General features: G+C 42.5%; 1 protein-coding gene across 4 annotated transcripts in view; it reads right to left on the bottom strand.

The window, feature by feature from the left end:
* Window positions 1-17748, bottom strand: part of DGKI (diacylglycerol kinase iota) — a 450160-nt gene that overhangs the window by 20896 nt on the left and 411516 nt on the right. For all 4 annotated transcript variants that reach the window (XM_047097249.1, XM_047097250.1, XM_047097248.1 and 1 more), the window contains 2 exons: window positions 3979-4016; window positions 449-569 (listed from right to left, as the gene is read on the bottom strand). In XM_047097249.1, coding sequence (XP_046953205.1) covers window positions 449-569; window positions 3979-4016 — 159 coding nt within the window. The remainder of the gene's footprint in view (window positions 1-448; window positions 570-3978; window positions 4017-17748) is intronic.

The raw sequence follows: 17748 nt of genomic DNA on the forward strand, positions 1-17748 counted from the left end.
AACCGGAAAAAGAGAGCAAGAGAGAGAGCCGGAGAGAGAGAGAGAGAGAGAGAGAGAGAAGCCAGGAAGCTGGGGGAAAAAAAAACACAGGCTTATCATGCTATCAACACGAATTTGGTACCTCGTCCCAACCAGTCAACTTAATGCTCTTCACAAAACAATACAGCATATTACATCAGGTGGCATTTGATTTTGTCTTTTATTTTTTACTTAGCTCAAAAATATCCTGCAAAGACCTTGATAGGAAAATAATTTCTATGAAATGTTTGATTATGGTGACCGACATGTGTCAGTGGTCTGCAATTCTGTCTGCCTCCAATAAGCTGGGGGAGTGAGCTAAAATTTGGAGAGCATCTCTACCATTCTGAACATAGCCTGGAAGAAAGTCAATTTAGAAAATTCAATTACTGCATGGAGAAGTGATCCTTGGTTCACTGTACCTACTCACCGTGGTCAAGGATATATTTCACAATCTCCCCGTTGCCGGTTTTAGCTGCATGGTGAAGGAGTGAACAGTGGTCTGGTCCCTGAATTAGCAGACTCCCTCCGTTTTTATAGCTTTCTATTAGCTGCAAAAGAGACATAGGAAAAGAAGCTCAGGCAGGGTCCGGAACAAGGAAAACAGTTAACCGGTGATAAAAAGAAGAGTGATGAAGCAAACCACAAACGTTTCTAGCCGCAGAGGACACAGAAAAGTCAAAGGGAGGAAGTAACATTCCCGGTCTGTGTTATCACTCAAATAGATGGCCAGCATCTCACCTGACTCGGGAGAGGGTCTGTGGGCACTGAACAGCCCAAGGAAACTGAAACATGCTGAGTTACTTATTTCTTTTCTGCTTTATGTCTTTTTCTTTTCTGGGCACTGGTCTCTGTCCCAAGGGAGTGAAGGGCAGCGAAGAGAATAAACGTTTTCCTCTGTTGGCTGAGCTCTCTCCTGAGTGAAAGGATAATTAAGGCTGCAGACAGGAATAGCTTGGTGTCCCGTAGCTAAGCGCCTTTCCTCGCCCCCAGTTTTTCTTCAACCTCTAATGAACCCAGCTACCAAATCCAGAAGCTGCTTCCCATTTTCCTGCGGGAGGTCACAGCACACGTGCACATAGCAGACACGGGCACACATCTGCACGGCCTCACTTCTTCACCCTGATCTGCCGTCCAGCCTCTCGCCTTCTGTTAACCACCCAACCCATACCCAAGAAGGCTAGAGATGACCCACAGGGTGAGAACCAAAAGGATTCAGGGAATGTAGTAGTAGACACCTAAAACACCTGTGAGAACAGACTAGAAAAAACCCCACAGATTTTGTAGCCTGAGAATAATGTGGTGAAGTGAGGATATGGTCTAATTTCATGAAATACTGAACATTATAGAAAGTGTAAGTGGGTTTCTATTCTCCAAACTGCAGTACAGCAGGACACAGAGTCTTTCTGCAGCTTATAAAGGGTAGTTTTAGGACAAATAAGAATAAAATAATCCAGAAGGTACCAAGCAAAAGGAATGTAACTATCACCAAGAAAGAATTAGATGGCACATTATATATATATATATATCAAACAATTCATAAGGTCAAAGAGTCAACTCATAATTCATGTTTTCAGTCAAATCCAACCATGGAACTGCCGTGCCAGATTCCAGGGAAACAAGTATAAACAGGACTCAGTCACTGGCCTCAAGACCTCGCAGTCCATGGGGGAGACCGATGTGCAAAGACAGACACAGGAATGGAGAACAACATGAGGAGGTTATTAACAGGTAAAGAAGAGTCACAGAAGACTTCCCAGAAAATAGATCAAAAAGGAATAGTTGAATGGATGTAAAGAACATACGGGGACTTTTATCTCTAAAGTACAAGGCTACAGGACAGCAAGAGGTAGCTAATGGTTTTCCACAAAGAATCTAAACATGTCCAGTACTGCTCGACGATAGTCTTACAATGATACTCCCTTTCTTTGTAGGCAGAGGCACAAAGGATTCGGGCTCAACAGAGAAGCACAGGCCCATCCATCAGCTGCCTTGATTGTGCCTTTCTGTAGTGTTTTTGACACTGTGGCCCTTCAATTAGTCCATGCGTATCTTATGCCGCTGAGTTACACAGCAACCACTCCCAACAGCCTTCACACCGACTCCTGGGTTCTTCTGTTCTCTGCTATTTGGCGTGCACTTTCTCTCTTACATACACACAGTTTAATAGTTAATGTGTACTGTGCTTTCTGCATGGAATAAAGACATAGAAGAAGATGGGGAAGAAGAAAGAAAAGGGGAAGAAAAATACTTGGGAGGGAAAGAAGGTACAAGAATGAGAAAGAAACACCCTAAGTCATTATATTTCATCTCCCAATAAATAAGGTTAAGTAACTTCTCAGGCACTTAGGAAATGATTATAACAGAGAAGGTAATAAGACAGTCCACTGAATATAGTAATTTCCCATATTTCAAATAGTTCTCTATTAAGTATGAAAAAAATGTGGCTATATACCCAGGGACCTGGAAAATATGTTGCCTAGGCTAAAAGCAGAGGAAAAATCAAAAAGGATTTCAAATATAGTAGTTTTGCAAATAATTTGTGGCTTAGAAGCTCTTTAAGAGCAGGAATCACATCTTACTGCCCAAAGCATCTCGCATAAGGCTTTGCAGAGAGTATAGGATAATATTGGTTTAATCCACTGCAGGGCAACAGCATCAAACTCCTAGGTTCACCACTTGGAGAGCACTTTTCTCTTGTGGGTGACAATGGCTGGTAACATTATGACCCAGACAGTGACACAGGCACCACTTCCAGGATTATGTGCCTAAGACGGCAGTTTGTCAGGATGCTTGGGACCTTCTGACTGTTTCCTATTAGTAACCTCTTCATACTGTCGCACAGGGGGTTCTCAGTTTATTCAATAGATGCACTTCAGAAGAAGTTGCACGCAAGGTCAGTGCTTCTCAGCTTTCTTTTTAAAGCTCTTGGTTTCTCAATCCGCAATGGCACCCTTCTCCACAGGCTGGCGGGTAGAGCCTCTGTCTCCCGCAGGTGCCAATATTACAGAGCAGATCAAGCCAGTGTGGGTTACAGAGGGATATGCAGGTCGTCCTAAGTCCCAGTGCCTGAAAATGACATGAAACTAAATATAACTTTTAGAATACTTATAGACTGTACACACTTTATAACAATATTTGCATCTCCACTATGTTTATTAAAAAGACACAGACTAACACTACTAGCTGGCATTTCAGAGTCGCTTCTATGTAATAAAAACAGTCTTAAGAGCTTTACGTGTATCGTTACGTTCAATTCTCATGACAAAGGATAGAGGCAGCGTTATTCAGTTTTACAGATGAAGAAACTGAGGCACGGAGAGAATTAAATACAGTCACACATACAATGAATGGCAGAGCCAAGATTTGAACGCGGGCAGTGTGACTCCCGAATCTGTATTCACTCCAGAGGCAGCAGTGACTACTTCCTTCCCTCTGAACTAAGAAAATATACGCAGAAATGAAAATGTTCAAAGGAGATCAGACTAACCATCTTCTTTTGGTTAATTGTGATCCCTGAAGGACAAAACTCTAATAATGTTAGAAGCTGGAGGCTCTGGCCCGGAGAGTGTATTTCTGGGTATTATCCATATAATGCATTCATGTCAAGACCTGTCTAAAAAGAAACCTTAAAACTCCAAATATCAGCTCCTAGATAGCGGGAATTTGGGGCACTGTGAGCATTGCATCCTGGGAACATACAGTCCATGTTATGAGTGGAGGCAACCAGCGCAGTTCCCCTGCACACATCCTTTGCTGTTAGGAAATGTGGAGATGCTATGAAGACTCCTCTGGCCCTCTCTGTCCAGTTCCCCAAAGAACATCCTTCCCCTTTCGAGTCGGCTAGCACCGCAGAGGGATGGATGATAGATGACATACGAGAGATCATGAAAATGTGGTGAGAAATGACGTTAAAGTTGTTAAAGAATCACCAAAAATTTTGGTAGGAAGATAGCTTACCTTCATAAGATCACCAGCTATTACTGCCTGCAAAATTGCTGTGAAAGACAAAAGAGAGATGTCCCATTAGTAGAAGACCCTCTCATCAAAATACCACAAAGGGCTGGATCTATATTTTGCCAAAATAGTCTACATTTGGGGTAGGAATAAGGGAACGAGAAGCATGCCAAGAATCTTGCATCAGGCTAAAGCCTTCTCTTCACCCCTTCCCTGCCCGGACACCCATCCTGTCCAACATTCTAGAGTCTACCTCAACACCCCCTCATGAAATTTGGAGTCACAGAGATTAGGTTCAGATCTTAGCTCTTTCACAAGCTGTGGAACAATGGGTAGATCATGGAACCCCTCTGAATCCAGTTTCCACATAAACATCAAGTTTAAATCTTACAGAATTACTGAAATGATTAAACCATATGAATGTTCTCAACTCATCTACTGAGGCAGGCTAGGTGCCTAACCATGATTTTTTTGCTCCCTTCTTTCCAGTTCCTTCTACTGTATCCTCTTGGAGTTCCAAAAATTACTAGTAATTTTGTTACGTAATGAGAAACAACTATCCACTTCTATGGAAATAAAGAAGACTAAAGGTAGTAGAGAGGGGACGTGTGTACTTGAATTCTGTTCCGAGGAAAATGATCATGTGGTCAGCATCTCATCCACTGGCAACTCAAATGGAAAGAACTCTGAGAGTCTTAGGAAACCTAAACTAATTGTAAAAATATGTAGCTTTAGGGGCAAAACTAGAAGTGCATGTACATACAGGTTATGTGGGAGACAAAAGGGGAATGAGAAGAGAAAACTGATTAACAAGGGCAAGAAGATGTGAGCATCTAATGACAGCAATGATTCCCCAAGGGAACATTTGTCTTAGGTTGGAAATGGTCCCTTTAGAAAAGTAAATACCTAGATTCTAAAACTACTCAAAAAAAAAAAAAAGATTATTTTAAGGCATGAATGGCATAGAATTTTAGAAGAGAGTAACTTAAATTTTAAATTTCTCAGAGTGGCATTTTATCCTCATTTACTCTCACATAGAGTTAGCCAAAAATGCTGTGTTGTGCATCCAAATGCACAGAGCCCTGGAGCAGCACTGACAAGGCCCTCCAGGTTTTCATACTGAGTACTTACCAGTCCCGAGTGATTGGATGCACCACAGGCAGGTTAAACCCATTCACTGGCCCAGGGCTGAAGGCCCTGCCCTTGACCACAGCAGAAACCATGAAAACCCATGGAAATAAGGAGGGCCACTTGAGCACTCGAGGAGGACACAGACAGAAAGACAGACATAAAAAGGAGGAGAATGGGAAAGAGGAAAGAATGTTTCCCTTTCCATAATGAGCTGCAAGCATCTCCCTAGGGTTCCTAGCACAATGCTCTGTACGGTATTGATGTGCAACGATTAGTTGCAGAACTGACTGAAGGCAGAGAGAGAAAAGGAGCCAGATGGGAGAGAGATAGAAACAGAAAGGAAACTAATGTCAGAAGAATCCAAAGAAAACACATGCCTCACTCTTCTTGCTATAGATGAGGACACTGGAGTTCAGAGTAAAGTGACTGTCTCGGGGCACAGAGCCAGTAGTGGCCCAATCGCGGCCATAATGCAGGTCAGTGTCCAGTCCAGTCCTCTGTCCAGTGCCCTCTGGGAGCTCCCCAGGCAGAGCTCCCCCAGGCTCTGTGACGCCTGGAGAAAAGGAAAGAAAGTAGTCTTTATAGGTTATCAAGCCTTTATAGTGTTGCAAAAGGGCACTGGATTAGAGTCTAATTCTAAACTTAACTTAGGAGACTTGTAAGCTTAACAAGTCAATGATTGTGAACCAATTTTCTTTTTTGTAAAATGAAAGTAATAGCTGCTCATATGTCTATAGTAAGGATAAAACAAACAAACAAAAAAACAAAAGCTTTATAAGTAGATATGTCAACAGAAGGGGTCATTTTCAGTACTTTTGCGACTGTACTTAATATCTGAAGACATATGGATAGACACTGCAGAAGGAGCCTAGAAAGGAAGGGCAAAATTGGTATGGGAAGTCGAGGAGACATATCTTGTGAACACAGCACCTATGAGAGGAGAGGCATGGATGAAGGAGTCAGTGGGTGCTGCTTAACCCTACGATGTAAACCCTGTATCAGAGGACAGGGAGGGAGAAGCAGGAGAAAATATTAGCCAATCACAAGTCTGCAAGAACAAATCAGTTCAGATCTTTATACTATAGGATGTTCTCCTGACTGAAGTAGAATCTCCATATTAGGATAGGAATAAGGTTAGGGCAATTGCCTGAGTCGGGGGGCAGTTCATGCAGGGCTTGAAATAACACAGAGCTTCAAAAACAGCTATAGAGCCTATTCTTTTCAAGATTTTATTAAAACATTTCCCAGAAATCCAAAGAAAAAGAAAAGAGAAATAGAGAAAAGAAGAAAAATGAATTCATTAATTTAAAGCACTTGTGTAATAACATTTGGGGCATACAAGCAATAAATCAAGACAATAAAGAAATTCCCCAGGACAAAGTCTACTTAAGGAGAACCAGGAAGGGAAGAAAGGAAAAGGGAAGAAAGGGAAGATGGAAAGAAAGAAAAGAGAGAAAAATATTAGAAGCTGGGGGAAAACTTACTGGCTAGCTGTAGAGTTCAAAGATTTCTTGGAGGAGGTGAAGTTTAAGCCAACTCTTCATGGTAAGCAGAATTAATGAGCAAAGAGGATTTGGAAGATCCTGAACAAAGACATGGAAGTTAAGTTGTGATGTCTAAGGGAAGCTGCAAAACGCTGTATATTATCCTCCCTGAGGTGAGGAGTGGTCTCAGATAAGATGCTTCAGAGACCAAAGGATCCCCCCCCCCACAGTGAGCACCTCTTCTGTCAAGATAAGGCACTTGGGGTTTATCCTGCAGGTGATGAGAAACTATTGCAGAGTTCAAAGTAAGCCAGGAAAGCATATAAATGTCAACCATGCCAGTTTGATCGTACCCCTCCCCTCCTGGAAAGAGAGTTATGACCTGCTCTCTGCTCATTTTCTACAGATTGCCCACATTATAGCCTCTTTAAATGCCTACCCCAGACTCATTCAGAAGCACTGCTATGTTTGTTGGTTTCCAGCAGCTTCCTGGTTTAAAGTCCCCATGAACAGGTAGAGAATCATGTAAGAGAATCATAACCACAAATAATTTCCAATTGTACTGGAGATGGAAAGCGTGGATATTTATTTTTAAGTCAAGCAATACACGCAAGGGTAGCTATTATGCAAACATTACTAGGCTCAAGGCTCACTTCTCTCTCCTGATTAATGTCCTTCCCCATGACCACTACTGTTTAAGATTTCTTCTGCATACAGAGAGCTTGCATCTATTAGTATTCAACTCCAGACTGTACCTTCTGAAAGATCAAGCTTAAAAAAACAAATAATGAGTTGTTATGATTATTGTATTGTTCTTTATTATTTCTCAGTCCCTAAGCTCACCTTCCTGCCTTTTCCAAAACTCTCCCCAACTGGGGAAATCATGCTCCCAAATGCAAAGAAGGGAAGTCAAATTGCTAGGGGGAGGTAAAGGTTATTGAGTGGATGGATAGTAAGTTTTCTGGACAATTAAATCACATAAACTTACACAGTTAGACAGGAGAGTAAGGGAGTAGAGAACTGAGAAGTTTGTCGTTTTTAGAGCTTAGAAACTGAATCATTAATTTATGTGAAGTGGTTGCTTTTCCCTTCAGTGGTACCCCTTCCAGTAAACTGCTATCCAGTAAACATCATAAGACAGAAAACTGGAACTGACAAGTCAGAATGGCAAGGAAGGAATCCCCGTCTTCCTTCTCAGTCTTAGGTCTCAATTCCCAAGGGTCTGGATATCCTCAGAAATCTGCACATGGAAGGAACAATGCTATCCACTGGAATCAGGAGAGGGAGAAAACAATCCCTGGGGTCACTGGCTGGCCACCTTCCCTGCAGAGCCACACCCTGTTTGAGGTTCTGGGGATACCACTGCATAAGGCAAACTCCACCCCTTGCCAGAAACTGATGTTTTGGCAAGAAGTCCAAATTAGGAAGGCATATACGGGAACTGATTCAGGATGCCTGAATTTAAGCCCTGTGAGCACGATTAACTAGCTGTAAACTTGGGCAAGTTACAGTTTACCAAACTTCAGTTTTCTCATTAGAAAAATGAAATAAAATCAGTTCTTTTTGAGACTCTGCAAATAAGCTCAAGGAACAGAGGATCTGACTGTTACGATCTTCTTTGTAGAACACCATGGAACACTGAATGTTTTTGACCTCATTATACAGAAAAAGAACCGTTTCTCACCTATGAAAGGAGAAGGTAAGATTACAGAAGGCCAATTACAGCTGTAGAGTTTGGCATATGACTACTTCCTAGGGGATAGTTTAAGGTTGTGGTTTTTGCTATGCCAACGAAAATATTTAATAAAAAGCATGCAGGACTTGGCAAAGCCTTGTGCATGTAGTTCTCAATAAATCAAATAACTACATCATATAGTTTCAACTCTGAACACTTATGTCTATTTAAAAACTTTAATCTTTCATGTTATTTCTCAGTTCTTAAATTAATATTCTATTACAAGACAGTTTGTCACCTACTAATGATAGCAGTCACTTAAATCTGTTTTTAAAAAACTGTTGAAGAAAAAAATTAAAAGTACAGACAACAGATGTTGAACAAAGAGTAGCTTGTCCTCGGGTTGGGAGAGAAACCAGTTGATGCACTGAAAGTATAAACATATATAAGGCTTTTCCAACTTCTGCACACTTTTTACTCCTCAATATTTCATCTGCAATGCAAGTAGCATATCCTAGAACTATTCCTTCAGAAATGGACATATTCTACATTCCAGGGCTATTTCTGACCCCACCCTAACCCTCTCATTTCACAGATGAGAAAACTGGGGCTTGAGAGGTAACCACACTTTTCCAAGGTCAGACAGATAGCTAGCAATCCAGCTGACAAAGGGACTCTTATTTTTTTTCTTTGTTTCTTTTATATTTTCTTTAACATTATTGTGTATGATCCATGTTAGAATTCCTTCCACCATGCCCCTTTAACCCCTTTAACCTGGAGCAAGGTGGGAAAAAATAGAAACAACCTCCAATAAAAGTTTCATGAATGCGTCACATGGAAAATGAAGTCAATTTATGGCTTTAAGGTCCACCTCTTCTTATGCCGAGGGAGACCCTGAGCGCACCATGGCAGATGTTGCGTTCACCATTCTGTTATTCGGAAGACGATGGGCATCTTCCTACTTCTCCTTTATTCAAAGTGACCTACGGCTTAGCTACCAGAGAGGTTGCACTGTCAGCTGCCCAAGAGTCTATTTCTTTGAGATATATATTTCTGCAGAGCTTTTCCCGTATTTTCCTTATCAGAAGCATTCTGTCCAATTTTTCTACTTTGTAAGCAGTCAGTCATGGTACATGAGTAACAAACTGTGAAGGCTTAGCTCCCCAAAATGGAACTCAGCATAATCATCAAATACAGCAAAGGTAGCTAACACTTATTTAATGGTATGGATAACTACTGGGAATTATAGTAATTAGGCATAAGTGAGAAGCAGCTCATGAGAATGACTCTAATTAGTATTATTTTACATAGTCATACTGAACAAGATGAAGTGAGAGAAAGGAGGAATTAGATGTTGCAAAAGACCTCTGCATTTTAATATAAGCCTAGAGGAGGTTTTGACAATTGATAATCAGCTATGTGCCAAGTCATTTGTTAATAGCTAAAATACAGAGGGTTTTTTTTTTTTTTAATTTTTTTTTTTCAACGTTTATTTATTTTTGGGACAGAGAGAGACAGAGCATGAACGGGGGAGGGGCAGAGAGAGAGGGAGACACAGAATCGGAAACAGGCTCCAGGCTCTGAGCCATCAGCCCAGAGCCCGACGCGGGGCTCGAACTCACGGACCGCGAGATCGTGACCTGGCTGAAGTCGGACGCTTAACCGACTCCGCCACCCAGGCGCCCCTAGAGGGTTTTTAATATCCTGGAACAAATCCAAGATTATTCTTAGAATGATACACAAATCTGGGATCAGGTGTTACTGTACATCAAACCATCCCAAAACATAGTGGCTTCAAACAGAACAATTATTTGTTTTGTTCAAAAATCTGCAACTTGGATGGGGGTCAGCCGAAAGTTTGTCTCCTCTCCACCTGACATCAGGTGGGGCAGCTCCATGGAAACCTCAAAGATCTACTTTCAAGACGACTACATAATACTGATAACTGGGTGCTGGTTTCAGCTGGGAGTTTTAGTTCCTCGTGCATGACATTCTGTGAGCCGTTTGAACTTCCTTCTGAAATGGTGACTGGGTTTCAAAAGCAACCACCCCAAGAAAACCTAGTGGAAGTCACCTTGTCTTGGAAATCACATGGAGTCACTTCTGCTGCTACAGTCCTAAGTTGGTCCATATTCAAGAAAACACAGACCCCACATCTCAATGAAAAGAATGTCAAAGTCATATTGCAAGAAGAATGTGTGGGATGGGAGATCATGCTGTGGCTGTTTTTGGAAAATCCAGTCTGTCCCATCATACACTTGCACTGTGACATACTTTGAGTAAGAGGGTTGATGTTGACTTTTAGTCAGCATTGGGAAATGGCCATGAACAACAGTTTTCTTACCGGAGTCACCCATGGGAATGTATTTTGCATACAGTGTCATTCAAAAATACAAAAGGTTGACAACTGCTTATCTGAAGGGTCAGCTTTTAGGAGTGGGAGAAAGAAAGGCAAGTAGAAGATGATGCAGACAACAGATGTTTGTTGAGTTGAATTAAGAATTCCATCTAAAGTAGACTTTACCCTGAACTTCTCTTTACTAATCAGATGTAAGAAAAAACACTGTGCCTCCTCCTCTTTCTCCTCCAGCCAAGCAAGCAATCACTCACCAAACTCTAGTCCCACGTCCTTCACACCCGATCTACTATCTTCTCCCCCACTGCCGAGAAATGGAGTGGAGGGCTCAGAGCACACACACTTCGGATATCTCCTCATCATTGGGATTCATCCATCAGCAGCATCTGGAGACCAATAAATGCTACAGTGGTCTAACATTCAACCACCACCTGTGCCAATGGCGCTCAGAGGGTGTAACCATAGATGGGAGACATAAATAGGTTTTGTTTCTCTCTAATGACAGAGTTAATCCTCAGATTGAATTAGTCCCTGCTAATCGAACGCATGAATGCATAGGGGTTCTTTCCATCTGCTGCAGCAATCTTTTTGAAGATACTATTGGCACGGAAGGAGTTTCCTGTTTGGAGAAAAAACAAACAGCCCCCTATCCAGTGTTCCCTCCTGGCAGAAAACTTCCACCTTGCTGCCAGAGGACCAGGACGTGCTCCCTTTAGAAGCAGTTCGTTCCATTTCTCTTATTTCTCCCCTGGAATTAGCTACAAACAGTGTGGGGACCAGATGTCGCTCCCAAACACCCCATTTGTTTACCTGTGGTTGCGAAATTGTTCTCTGGTTGTCTCACGTGTGAAAGCCCCATCTCTGCACTTAAGCCACGAGCACAGGGACTGCATTTTAACTTTGCTCCTTTTCATTTTATCTATATTCTGTCTTTCAATAAAAACTATAGCACGAGAAATATACGAAGGCTTAATAAATACTCGGTTGATACTTGTGGTCTAGTGATTGAGCTATCATTCAATCTTCAAACCCTGAATCAAGGAAGACATTGTAAGGAGTGGAGGAAAACCCACTTTACTGGCTCCTGCTACACCTGGCAGTTGGTTTTGGAGTTGAAAATATTTTCATGTCTTTTTAGGCACCTAATCTAATCTAATCTCTTTAGGTATCTAGTGTTTATTAGATGCAGCGAAACAGCATTGTAAGTATCTCAATAAATCATAAATATTTATCTCATGGGTCAAACTAGAGCCCTATACCAAGCAATAATTATTTCCTAGAACATCAGTGGTAAACCTTAGATCAATGTTAAGAGAAATGTCATGGGTGAATTAGCTTTGAGTCCTGGGTTAGAGAAGACAAGTTCATAGGTCTTCCTCAGTCTTCCACAACATCGGAGGTTATGTGCCAACAGTCCCAGGGGGGATGAGAGAGGTTCCTGAAAATATCTTTCGAGAATCTATGCAACTCAAATTTAATGTTTTTTCTAGTGATAATATATTAGTATTACCATCTTTGGATGTAGTGGCCGACAGTTTAAAAAACAGGGTACCAGCGTGCCTGGGTGGCTCAGTTGCTTAAGCACCCAACTCTTGATTTTGGCTCAGGTCCTGGTCTCTCTCAGCCATGAGATGGGGCCCCACGTCAGTCTCTGGGCTGGCAGCACAGAACCTGCTTGGAATTCTCTCTCTCCCTCTCTCTGCTCCTTCCCACTCGTGCTCTCTCTCTCTCTCTCAAAAATAAATAAGCATTTAGAAAAATATATATACCACCTTCTAAAGTCATACCTAACTGTTCCCTTAAATCTAGAAAAATAGAAATTCCTTTTTAGTATTAATATTACAGAATCCCATCAACCATTTTTGTTCAATAAATATCAAGCTTCCACCAACAGGGAAGGTTTTTCATACATACACAAAGGGTTTTAATCTGGTTACACCTTAGTAAATTCATGAACCTCAAATAATCATAGCATACAATAACACTGTTTCTCCTCCTTAACATTTGAATAAAGTAACAGATATTAAAGTTCTCAGTACATTCGGACTGTTTCAGTATTCTCCAGAAGTATTCCATGTCTAGAATGTCCAGAGAATTTGACTTAGAATGATGAACTTTATTTTTGCTTTCCCAGCATCTGGATGGTAAAGCTATCTTCCTAAGAGACTATGAGAAATGGAAGAACTAATAAATAAGGGTCTTGTTCGCCTCACAGGTGAGTGGAAGGTGCTAAGTAGAAGCAGCATGGCCACTGGACTCGGCTCATAATGACTTTCCCCGAGGACCTCAGAGACAGCCTCAGAACCTTGGCTTCATCCCGCCTCTCAACGTGGGGCCCCCTTCCTCCTGTGATAGGTCTCCTTGAACTCATCTGATGTACTCTAGCCGTGTCCTTCAGGATCCCTAAAAGGAACTTAGGTTGAAAAGCGGCCTTCATATTTCATTCAGTGATAGCCGCAAGCAGATGCGATGTGGCCTGGAAGCAATGGATGGTTACTGGTTTTACCCAAACATCAAGACTGCGTCTGGGAAACGGTGTTTAAGGCCAGGATCCAAGTACAAACGAGTGTGCTCGGGAGCTCATAAAGATGATGGGTTTATGGGTCATCCGGTCATCGGGATGCTCAGTAAGTGCCTTATCAATGCCTGCCAGGTCACTGGCCACTCTGTATGATGAAGGCCTGTTGAACTAAGAACGGGTGTAGCCAAAACCCTCCTCACCGAAACACAAGTAACCAGGGAGGCGTTAACACAACAAAGGTCACTTTCAGGGACATAGAGCAACAAATGCACACAAAGCAAATGTGTACAATTTTTTGTAAAAGATAGTTTCTAGAGCCTGCTCTCACTTGTAACTGTAAATGCAGACAATCTGTACTTGCAACTAGGTTATAATAAAAGGCTAATTTTGAACCTTCCCCATATTGGCATAGGACAGATATTAATTGAAAACATAGAAAAATTAAGCATTTCATTTCAGAGAAGTGAAACATGGGTTTTAACTTTCACTTCAACATTGTGTTAAGGTGACTAAGGCGGAATCACAGCTTAAAAGCAAGAATTCTAAAGAAAAAGGTTAGTGTCGAAGCTTGCCTGGAAGATACAAAATAGAATAGGTTTCAGTATATGAGCAAATCTTCAAGGATATCCACTCAAGAGCAGATTTTACTGTCCAGTTGCTGTGAAGAGAAATCAAAACAAAACCTTCATTCTTCTTAGGAACTCGCATATTCTTAAGGAATTAAAGAGTCTCTATAAAGTAACACATGTGTACTTACATATCCACATGTAGCCCCTGACTGCTAGGGAAAGAGAGTGGTGCATGGAACCATTTCCTAGGGAGGTTGTAAGAAATTGTCCAAAAAGGGAAGATCTGCATTGGCAGAAAATATGGGTGGGGAGTTTTCTGTGGAAAAGACCAGCTGGTGTAGAGGCATGGGGGGACAAGGAGTAGGGGGCTTCACTTGATAAAGTGGGATGTCTGAAACGGGGGTAGGGGGAAAGGAGTCAGGAAGGGAGTGAAAAGGGCATCCCAGGAGAACAGCTTCCAAGATTCAGAGAGTAATGTGAATCCAAAAACTTTTTTTTTTTAATGTCACCGAAAATCACTCACCAACTCCATTTTCAGAATACAACGTGGGCCAAGACTATCACTCTCTCCCTCAAATATAAAAGGAGCTTAACTAGAAAGATGGCTGGGAAATCAGATGCCCAAGGAACATCTCTGGGTGAGCCAGGATTTCTGAGAAGGAGAAGGAGCCCACAGAGTTAGCTAGGGAAGATATGGGGCCCAGTGAGGCACATGGTCAGAGGAACGGAACAAACAGCTACACAAAGAGTATGGTTTCAATGACTTTTTTGTGGTCTTATAAAACACCACCTCTAACTTTTTGGCAACGGCTGAAAAATTGCCTTTACTTGGTAGGGTGCAAGAGGGGATGGAAATGTCATGAGACTGAGCAAAACTGAGTGGATTTTGGCTGATTACAAATCCCCTTTTCAATAAGCACCGGGGGCATTGCTTTGTCAGGAGAAAAGCTGGAAGCTGCATAATTAAATAGTAATGTATTTTGTTACCTTGTTAAAGAAAGCTACCAGTGTGAAAGCTGCCTGCGGCATTTATGCACTCGTAAAGTTGATTTCCTTTCTTTTCAGAAGGCGAGTACCTGGTGAGGTGTGGAAATAAAGTGCCGTGTGTCATCACGAGCAGGAATGTTAACAGATTGGCACCCATCTGCAGGAACCCATATGCACGCCCCGTGGAAAGCAGGACATCAGTGTCTCCTAAAGACCCTTCCCAAACCGAAGGTGACACTTTGGGTTTTTTCTCGCGTGATCTCATTGCCCAGTATTCTTGTCTGCCTCAGAGGCCTGAGTCCAGGGAACAGAAGAAGCCTCAGACATCAGCCACCTCAGCCTGCTCTCTGAAGAAACCGAGCCCGAAGGAAATGATCTGCCCAAGCTCCCCACCCAGTAGAGAGTGCAGCCAGGGCCAGGCCTGGTCTCCCCACTCTGAGAAAAGGCTCCTGTCCTTGCCCGATGCTACCACCCACGCTCAAGTGGAGGAGGGATACACTCTTTGCCCATCGGGTTGTAACTTGAAGGACATGTTTAGTGCCAGCAAATCTAGAAAATGACAGGCTTGGATGGTATCTCAAGTCCATGTCACAAGTAGGACATTGCAGGTCTACTTAGAGAAAGAGCTGTTCCCATTTTGGTTGTTTGATCACTTCTCTTGCCCTCCCCTGCACGTCTACTCTCCCGCTCTGTCCCTTTCTTGCAAGCAAACTCTGTGCTAGGCATCGAGCTAATATTATCTAATTTAATCCTCAATATACATGTACTAGATGGGTCCTGTCACTGTCAGCACCCCTGTTTAAGGATGAAAAGCCGAGGTTTAGGGAGGTTAAGTCATTCGCTGGAGGCCACATGGCTAATACGCAGCAACGCCAGGATGGAAACCTAGCATGGGAAACACTGATATGTAGGACGAGGCACTACACTGCCTCCCTTAGTCATCAGGTGGTAAAACAAGGTCCTCTCTTCCCATCTTCTCCCTGGTCAGCCAGGAATGCAGTTTTACTGTCTCCACGCCCTATGCTTCTCTGGCTCTGATGAGGGATGCTACAGAAAGGAAGGTTGCAGCGGTAGGGGAAGGGAGTGGGTAGTAATGAACCACGGAGAGGCCCCATGTGGAGTCATGTTGATGGAAGGACAGCCGCATGGGGATAAGAAAGTCGTACCCTGACATGCAGGGCACCCAAAGTGGACCCAGAAAATGAGGACTGATTCAGAAGTCTGGCAAAATAAGGCAGCATTTAGTTGACTTCATGATCTTGAAAACAAGCCGGACTGATGGCTATGTCCACAGCTCTATGCAGGACAGCACAGGCCTAAGGAGCTAGAGTAGACAGCCTGGGCAAACAGAAATTCACGCAGAAAAAAAATGCTTCCAACTGGAACATCCCAGTATGGAACATACCGTAAAATATCCAGGGCTAATCTTCCAGGGACCAACTGAAAAAGTGACAGTGTGTTCTAGTATTTTGCAACCGGTAATCATGGTAAGAGATGCTTAGGCCCAGACCGTCATTAAGGGAAACGAGTCACCAGCACCCATCTCATTATTTGCAGGAGGAAGTCATCAAAAGGAAAAATAAGCTTTAGGTGGAGCCTACTGGGGGACAGGCGTTCATTGGATATTGGGGTTTGTAGTCAAGTAGACGACAGACAAATGGAGTAACAATGATCTTCAAATAAGGACTAGGGTAGCTATCAGTGTACCTGCCTGGCTCCTTGGAGACATGGGTGTTAACATAGCTCAGATCCTACCATTTCATACAGTAAAAAGCATAAATCAACCCAGTACACTTTAAAAAAGTTAGCACAATTTGATTTTTCATTTCTGCTCTTACAGGTGATGACATAGAGGCCAAATCGGGCACTTTCCATTCCCTTTCACACACTTACCTGTAGGATAAGTGACGGATCTGCAGGAACGGAATCTGTGACGGCTTCATCTGCTGCCACAGGAGCTGTGACACATGGTGACCTCTTCTGAACCGTCCACTTACCAGCCAACCAGGTTAGCCTTCTCCCTTCCTAACTCTCTCTTGTTACTTTCTTATTTATTTATTTATTTTGAGAGAGAAAGAGAGAGTGGGTGAGGGGCAGAGAGAGAGAGAGAGAGAGACAGAGAGAGAATCCCAAGCAGGCTCTTCCTCTCTGCTGTCAGCGCAGAGCCCAATGGGGGGCTTGAACTCACCAACCGTGAGATCATGACCTGAGCCGAAATGAAGAGTCAGGCGTTTAAACGACCCAGCCACACAGGCGCCCCTCTTGTTACTTTCTTATTTGGCAATGTTTTAAATGCTTAACATATTCTCTGAGGCCAGAGAACGTCGAGCCAAGTTGTAAGTGAATCTCAGTAAAGAGCACCCTTCCCTCTCAACATACACTCAGCTATAACAGGGCTTCAAAAGATAATTAGATAATGATCCCCAACAAAGCATTCCAAAGAAACCAGAAGGATCAAAGGATGATATGGTTACAATCAATAGTGAGATTTAACAAAGGGGGTGGAGAGAAAAGAGCAGGGTCAGGACACATAGAAAGCGATATAACCTGATTTTGGAAAGCCCAGGGGTTTTTGTTTTGTTTTGTTTGCTTGTTCTGTTTTATTTTGTTTTTTAATCAGCAGCGATGGTCTGTTTTCCTATGAAATGTGAAAGAAGGCTAGCCAAAGAAAAGCATGCTGTCATTTTTATTCCTTTCCTTTCACACAGTCCTTAGGGAGCACCCAGTGAGACCACCATAAAAGGCCATTTTTTCAGCACATTACCAACTGAATTTCTTTGGAAAAGGTCCAGGACTAACCTATCTTCCAGGACTAACAGGAACAATGTTAATGAGGCTACAACGGAATTCAAAGATGTGTATTGAAAGTTTCTGTTTGCCAACACCATATACTGCAGCAAATGTAACAGTGAGACTTGTATAGAGAAAATCAATTCTGTGCCAGGGAACAGCATCGAACGGGGCAACATCTCTATTCACTGGGTTCATAGTCAAATAAGAAGGGCAACACCACCCATGGGGAAAAAATTTGGAATACACTCAAAAAAACA

Source organism: Lynx rufus, unplaced genomic scaffold (genome assembly GCF_022079265.1).
Source record: "Lynx rufus isolate CCGP_SWC_20201006 ecotype Redwood Valley unplaced genomic scaffold, mLynRuf1.p SCAF_4, whole genome shotgun sequence".
Lineage (NCBI taxonomy): Eukaryota > Metazoa > Chordata > Mammalia > Carnivora > Felidae > Lynx > Lynx rufus.